The sequence below is a fragment of the Orycteropus afer genome, unplaced genomic scaffold (assembly GCF_000298275.1).
Source record: "Orycteropus afer afer isolate SDZICR_OR568_19922 unplaced genomic scaffold, OryAfe1.0 scaffold00067, whole genome shotgun sequence".
NCBI classification, from domain to species: domain Eukaryota; kingdom Metazoa; phylum Chordata; class Mammalia; order Tubulidentata; family Orycteropodidae; genus Orycteropus; species Orycteropus afer.
In genome coordinates, this window is record NW_006921654.1 from 11,499,731 (window position 1) to 11,507,606 (window position 7,876).

The 7,876-nt window shown below is 56.5% G+C and overlaps 1 protein-coding gene across 1 annotated transcript; it reads right to left on the reverse strand.

Annotated features, from left to right (window-relative positions):
- Positions 1 to 1,680: 1,680 nt before the first annotated feature.
- On the reverse strand, positions 1,681 to 5,724 carry LDHD (lactate dehydrogenase D). The gene is made up of 11 exons (XM_007940364.1): positions 5,653 to 5,724; positions 4,866 to 4,978; positions 4,513 to 4,654; positions 4,250 to 4,391; positions 3,934 to 4,093; positions 3,305 to 3,504; positions 3,089 to 3,217; positions 2,893 to 3,020; positions 2,162 to 2,252; positions 1,922 to 2,033; positions 1,681 to 1,846 (listed from the first exon to the last, which is right to left on the reverse strand). The coding sequence occupies exons 1-11, from the start codon at positions 5,722 to 5,724 to the stop codon at positions 1,681 to 1,683; spliced, it is 1,455 nt and encodes a 484-aa protein (XP_007938555.1).
- Positions 5,725 to 7,876: the final 2,152 nt, after the last annotated feature.

Genomic DNA, 7,876 nt, shown 5'->3' on the forward strand with positions numbered 1-7,876 from the left:
TAAAGGCAGGTTACAGTGAAAGAAATCCTATGAGGCAGTTCTGCTCGTCCTCTAGGGTATCTGTGTCGGAACCGACTTGATGGCACACATTAAGGTTTTGTAGGAGAAGGTCTTTAGGCCTAGAAGATAGATGCGGACGTATACAGGTGAATGATGTCATGAAATGTGTTATTTAATTCCAGACGGTTCCCAGAACATCCACACATTGAAAGCAAATAAGGCAAAAGTGTTGATTGTGACATCTTTGTGACTGGTTATTTCTGTGAACAATGTATTATTCTTTCTATTTTTCTTAATAAAAAGATTTTGGGGAATGGCCTCTTGCTGAGCACCTACCAGCTGCTGGTGCTGGAGTGCATCAGCGAACCCTGCCACCAAGGCTGCCTGCCTAGCAGGGAAGAGGTGTCCCATAGCTGGGCTTCCAGAATGGTGGGCCGTTTGCAGGGGGGTGCTGGAGAGCCTTGTGCGGTAAACAGGAGCTGAGGCACACTGTTGGCGTGTGGTGGGGAGAGGGCTGGTGGGACTCGCTTCCACACTAGCCCTTGGCACAGGCACTGCTCCCATTCAGGGTAGCCATAGACAGAGACATCGCGGGGCCCTCAAGGCTCAGGCCTGTGTCACTGCCATCCCAGGTCCCAGCGCCCCCAGGCAGGCTGGGGTTGGCTTCAGTGCCAGCGTTACAGGGGGTCCCCAGGGCTGGTTGACGAACCACTGCCTATGCTGGAATGAGGCAAGGCCAGAGAAGGCCAGGCTGATGGAAAGGAGCTCAAAGGCAGGGGCCAAAAAATGGACTGTGAGTATGGGGGTGAGGGTGAGGCGGCGGGACAGCTAGGTACCCTTTCCTAAAAGCCCTGAGGGAAGGAGATGGGAGGGCACTGCAGGGCATGACGGTTTAGAGCTTGGATTCCAGAGTTGCAGGCCTCTCCCCCACCCTGGGAAGGTGTGTATGGGCGGGGGCAGGCTGGGCCGGGCAGTCCTGGGCAGCGGTTACCCAGACTAGATGCTGTGACTGAACTTTTGTGGTGACAGGCACCCTCTCGTGGGCATTGGGGGAACAGCTGAGTACCCCACATGAGGGAACTACTGAGGCCAGAAAGAAATCTCCAGACAGGCAGGTCTGACAGAGAAAACAAGCTGGTAGCAGCAGGTACCACTATAGGGAGGGACGAGTGAACAAGTAGCAGGTGCTCAGAGAACACATTCAGGATGTCCTAAGGCCTGGTTCAGGCTCCATGGGGGGAATCTGTCCCCAAAAGTGATGCCTGCCCTGGGCCAGTCCCCAGGCAGCTGGGTCCTCTTGGCTTATCCCTGGCCCCCAGCAGTGGGGAGGCCCATTCAGAGGAATCATCCCAGGCCTGGAAGTGGACCCACCCTGTCTTCCCAGCAGGATGTAGAAGAGTAGAGGGGTGGTAGCTTCTCAGGAACGACCCTTAGTCGTTTAACAGACAAAAGCCGTCCTGTCCTACCCCCCAGGACAGGAAGAGGTCAGGGAGGAGGCAGGGATCCAAGCTACCCAACGCTAACTTGGGCCCAAATACAGAAGGTTGACTGGCTTGCAAAGAGGTACCAGCTGCTGCCCACACCCTGCAGGGCCTGGGCAAAGAGAGGGCTGCCCTGGGGAGGAGGGAAGGCTCTGGGGACAGAGGGGGCTCTGCTGTCTGTTGGCTGGGGGCCCGGTGCTCACAGCACCTTGCCTGGGTTCATGAGGCCTCGGGGATCCAGCGTGGCCTTGAGCCGCCTCATGACCTCCACGCCCACAGCGCCCACCTCCTCCTGCAGCAGCTGCCGCTTGCCCAGCCCGATGCCATGTTCCCCAGTGCACGTCCCGTGCAGTGCCAGTGCGTGCCTGGAGGCCAGTGGAGAGAGGTCCTCAGAGGGGCCCTCTCCCTGCATTCTCTGGCCACCCTGGCTCTGCTCCTACCTGCCCAGCTGTTGTGCAAAGGCCTTGACCCTATGGAGCTCCTCGGGGTCCTTGGGGTCCACCAGCAGGATGCAGTGGAAGTTGCCGTCCCCCACATGCCCAACGATGGTTCCTGGGGGCCCAGAAGACAGAGATGCCATCTCCAGCCCTGCCCACCCAGGGGCTTATGAGGCCTGATGCTTCCCGCCCATCACGGCTTGAGAACTGCCCCACCACGTCCCGACAGTGAGCAGACAGGACCTGTCAATCCAGAGGCTTTCAGGTCCTCCTTGGTTTGCACCACAATCTCTGGCAGCCGGGAGATGGGCACACATACGTCAGTGGAATAGCCCTGGGTTGGGAGACAGGGACATGAGTTGCTTCTCTCTGCCTGCCCGGAGGTAAGAAGGTCACTGGTCAAGGCCAAGAGTGGGTCTAGGGGGACTTGGCTTCAGGTATTGGCTTCATACAAGGAAACATCCCTGCTCCTCCCTGGGTCTCAGTGTCTCCTGGGTGTGCTCTCCGCCGGCCCTGCCAGCAGGGGCTTTCACCACTCACTGTGCCCCTCACCCTCTGCTACTTGCAGGACCTCCAGCGCCCTACACAATCGAGCCCTTGCACAGGCCGCTCCTGCTGCCTGGAGCCCCATCGTCCCCTCCGGTTGGGCTAACATCTGTGTGTATTTCAGGCTTGTTTTACCCCTCCCTTCAGGAAGCCTGCATTGTTGGCAACTCCTAAATGCATCATCCTGTGGCCACCTGCTTCCCAGCTTTCCTCAGGATCCCCCCTCCGTCCCTGTCCCAAGGCCTCTAAACCGAGTGAGAGCAAGCTGGAGCTGGGGGGACAGTCTGCAGCCCTGGGTTCCAGGCCCAGCTCAGCCAGCCCCCACCCTGGTGGGCCTCGGTCTGCTGCTCTGCACAGTAGGGTGGTGGGCTGAGGAAACGGCTCCTGGGCTGAGCCACAGGATCGACCCCACCCGAGTCTCAGCTCACCTTGCAGCCGGGCCGCAGAGCCATAGCCGCGTACCAGGCGTTGTGCCTTGCTGCCCAGAGCCGGCTGCGCTGCTCAGCCTCCTTGGCCCAGGAGAAGTGGGAGGCCCCATTGTGCTTGGTGATCTCTTCTGTGGGTTGGGAGGGGTTGACAGTGGGCCTTCCCCGGGGCCTCGACCGCCCACAGCAGCCCACACACCTGCCCGCTGCAGCTGTTCCTCCAGGGTCTGCTCAGAGCCATGGAATTCCAGGAAGAGTGTGGGTGCCACCACGTAGTCCAGCTTGCTGTACCTGTTGCAGGCGTCCATCATGACGTCATCCAGGAACTCTGGGACCAGGTAGAGGGCAGACCTGAGGCCTGGCCTTCAAAGGGGCCTCCAGGGGAACCCATGCGGATGGTGCACCCCTGCCTCACCGATGCGGGCCACAGGTACTGCGGCCTGAAGAATGTGCACGGTGCTGTCCACGGCAGCCTGGACACTGGGAAATGCACAGGTGGCGGCCACCGTGGCCTCGGGGACAGGGTGCAGGCGCAGGGTGGCGGCTGTGATGAGGCCTAGTGTCCCCTCAGAGCCCACAAAGAGTCCTGTGAGGTTGTAGCCAGCTGCACTCTTCCTGGGCCCCAGGGACACAGAAGGCAGGTGAGGACCCATACCACATACTCACGGGCATCTGGCCCAAGGCCTGGGGCTGACACCTGTGAGGCTCAGAATGGGGCAGGGCCAGGCTCTGTCACAGAACCCTGGAGCTGGAGCTGAGACCCAGGACACTGACTCCTAGGACCCCTGCAAAGTAGAGAACTGAGCCCAAGTCTCGGCTGGCCTGCCTCTTGGCCCAGATTGTCACCAAGGCAACCAGGCAGCCAGGCACCTGCTCGGCTGCACAGCCCACATTCATGATCACAAGGAACATGCAACCTTTGCCCTTGTGACAGTGTTTCGGGTTCCCAGGCCCAGCCAGGTATGGAGGAGGGTCACTTCACAGCCAGCCAGCCCCATCTCTGACAGAAGCTCCAAACCTCAAGGCTGCAGTAAGGGCACTCACCGGAAGTGACGGCCGGGCCCCGCAGTATGCAGCAGCTCCCCGCTGGGCAGCACCACGTCCAGGTTCAGCACGTTGTCCCGCATGGTGCCATAGCGCACGGCATTGGTGCCTGAAGCTCCGGTGGCCGCCATGCCACAGAGAGAGGCATCTGCGCCTGGGTCTGGACAGCAGAGTATAAACAGAGGGCAGTCTGGGTGGGCGGGAGTGCCTTTCCCTCAGTTAGAGGGGCAAGGGGTCCCTTCAAGCCCCAGGAAGAGTCTTGCCACCAGGGAGGCCCCAAGGCCCCAGGAAAGGTCTGGGCATATCCTAGGCCTACCCACGGGGAACCAGAGGCCACTGTCTCGCAGGTAGGTGTTGAGAGCTCTGTGGGTGACGCCAGGCTCCACCACCACCGAGAAGTCTTCGGTATTCACCTTCACGATCCGGTCCATGTGGGTCAGGTTAATGCAGACACCGCCCTGGCAAGAGGGAAGGGAGCTGAGGGCAGGACCTGATTAGCCATCTCTTGGTCTGCAGCCACACAGGGCTGGCTGCGTGGTGAAAGCATTGACAGATGTGAAGGGGGGGACCCCACCCTACCTGCACAGCGCAAACTCCACCCTCAAGTCCTGTGCCAGTGCCAAAGGGGAGGATGGGCACACCTTGGCGGTAGCACAGGGCCACCAGCTGGCCAACCTGGCCCACATTCTGGGGCCAGACCACCACGTCCGGAGGCTGACAGCTAGAACCAGAGACCAGCATTTCAGAGACATGAGGTACCCTCTTGTCCCGCCCTCTCATCAAAAAGGCTGGGGGTGTTGCAGAGCTTGAGGCTACACAGTGGGTGAGGGCACGCAAGTGCAGCGGAGAGAGGCCAGGACACCCCAAAACAGGAGGGGAGTGGGAGAAGATGACCCAGGACCCTCACTCCACACCCACCCTGACGCCCCCACCTGTACATGGACTCGTCCCTCCCATGCTGCTCTCGGACCGCAGCAGTCGTAGATATGTGCGGGGCCCCCACCACTGCCTTCAGGGCTGCCACAAAGTCCTCACTGAGTGCGCCCTGTGGGGAGAAACACACTGCTGGGGTCACCCAACAGATGGACTGGGCCCCTGCTGCAAGCTGGGAGTGTGGAGGTTCGGGGGCCACCAGCCCCTCTGTTCTCCCCCGCCCACCTGGCTGGCACCATCTCTAAACAGCTCAGCCAGATTGTACCCAGCTTTAGGCAAACCCACCGTACAGGGTCATGCACTTTCTAAACAGACCCAAGGAGCCAATGTTTTTTCACTTTGGAAAATCTAGTACCACCCCAAAATAAAAAACAACAAAAACTCTACACTAAGGATGTCAGCAGGGGGCCTTGAAAACAGCCAGCCACGCCCCAGTGAATCTAGTGTCAGTCAAGCGCAGCCCCAGGCGAGCAGGAGACGCAGGTCAAAGGAAGGGAAAACTGGCTTGGGTGGGTTGCGGTGCAGCTCTTGAAGCCCTTCCAGTGATTTCTTCATATTCTACAGATTGCCACACGGGTACTTCTTTCAAAACATGTCTCTATTCAGAAGCCTCAGAGGGGTGCACTGAAGCCCACACATCTCTCAGGTGACATCCCTCCCAGCCTCGGACCGGCGGTTGGGAAATGTTTGCCACAGACTAGCCCAGGAGTCCTTTGCCAGAGGTCACGTGGAGCCGCTGCACCCCAGGGCCTATTGGGAACCAGGTGCTCCACCCTCCACGCCTACCTTTGTAACCCTGGAGCAGTAGCCCCTCCAGGGGCACAGCCCCCAGCGAGCGGCCCGGAGCAGAAAGGCCATGGCTAGGCAGTGGCCCAAGGGTGTGGGCTGGGGTCCAGGGTGAGCTGGCTCCGCCAGGGGTTGTGCAGGAGGTGGGGCCTGCTTAAGGTGGCGCCACTTAAGGTGGCCCCTGACGTGCTTTGCTGAGTCAGGCCCCTGGGTGAATGCCAGCATCAGTAGTTCTAGAGAGGCTTACCTGGCACATGGGGAAACTGAGGGATGGCAGCCACTCCAAAGACTCCCCAGGGCACTTTGAACAAAACACAGACTCCCTGTCATCTTGAAGGTCCTGCCAGTTCAAAAATGATTTGAATTGTAGGTTGCTTCTGAATTGATCTTGTAGCTAGCAGCCATGCTGAATTCTCAGAGTTAATTCTAATATTCTGTTGACTCTCCTGTTTTGTTTTTCGCCTAAATGCCTCCCAATTTTTACTCCTCCTTTCTTTTCCTTTTTCACAGCCCTGGCTTGGACATCCAGGTTAAGCAGGAGTAGGAAGTCCAGGTCGAATTTGAAGGACTACATCCCTCCAACCACAGGCCACTAACTAACTCAATTAGTTATGGTAGTTAGTATAAGGTTGCAGTAAGGAGAAGAGGACGCACAAAAGTGGGGTTAAAGAGAAGTTTTTATTCTGCACTCCCAGGAGAGGTCCACGGGTCCCTGAGAGGGGCCAGAGAAGTCGAGATGCCCACATTAAAGAAAGAGTTTTTTATAGTGATTTTCTTCCTGGTTCTTAGAGAACCGGAGTGAGAGCAGGGTATGTGTTACAGTTACCAATAAGGTTAAAGTACCCTATTAGCATGGGGGTAGGAAGCAGAGTTGAAGCACTTCATTAACATGTTGTTGTTGTTTGCCATCGAGTTGGCCCCGACTCATAGTAACCCCTCCTAGGGTTTCAAGGCAGTATCACTACGGAAGTAGGATTGCCCAACCTTCCTTCCGAGGAGTGGCTGGTGGGTTTGAACCGCCAGCCTTCTGGTTAGCAGTCAAGTAAGTACCTTAGGCTCTATGCTACCAGAGCTCCTTTCATTAACATAGTGGGCAGGAAATGGTTGGGGGCTTTTGTGAGTAAGAGTCAGGTGCTAGGGTCTTTCGTAAGCAAGGGCTAGGTGCTGGGGTTTGGTATGGGCTCTGGTCAGGCACCTCCTTGCTTGACCAGTTCTTACAATTCCCTCCGGCTCAATTATTCACCCGCCTGGCCAGCCATGTTTCTGCCTAACAGTTAGTGCGTGGCTTTATTTCCCACGTTTGAAGAACATACTCTCTATCTCAGGATACTGCTTCAACTTACTAAGATGAAACAATTCCTAGCAGAATTCTCTCTTCAAAACACTTTGAAAGATTCCAGACTTTTAAGCTTAACTGTGTTCCTAACTTCTATATTTGTTAATACAAACCAAAGCCAAACTCACTGCCATCAAGTGGGAACTCATAGTGACCCCCATAGGGTTTGCGAGGCTGTAAATCTTTACCTATCGCTCCAACTTCCTTCTGTGGAGCTGCTGGTGGGGTTGAACCACCCACCGTCTGGTTAGCAGTCAAAATGCCTTATCCATTAGGCCACCAGAGCTCCTTTTCTGTTAGGACCAAAAAAAACCCCAAAACAAACTCAGTGCCATCCAGTTGAACTCGACTCATAACGACCCCTTCTGGGTTTCCAAAGGGGTAAATCTTTACGGAAGTAGATTGCCCAACCTCCCTTCCGAGGAGTGGCTGGTGGGTTTGAACCGCCAGACTTCCGGTCAGCAGTCAAATGCCTTAGGCACTACGGTACCAGAACTCCTTTTCTTTCATGTTAGTACCAACCAAAAACCAACAGAATCCCAAAATACAATGGCTGATTTATTGGCTTTAGCATTTCTTTTAGTAGGTTTCTGGATCGTTAACTGTCTTGGTTTTTGTTTATCCGTAAATGCCAAGTTTTTATTTAATTTGGGAAGAGTTAATCAAATTTTGGAGGGGATTCGGCTTCAAAGCGAACCCTTGTGTTACGGGATTACCATCCCTAACCTACTCAGGGAGAAGCCAACTGTGCCCGCCCGGAGATTACCACAGACCGCCCTCACCAACCAGCTGAACGAGGTGTAGACTTTCCCGACAGTCCCTAACGGCCCGGCCCTGGAGGCCTATGGGAAACGTAGTCCTAAAATTCGACGGACCACCCCTCGGAGG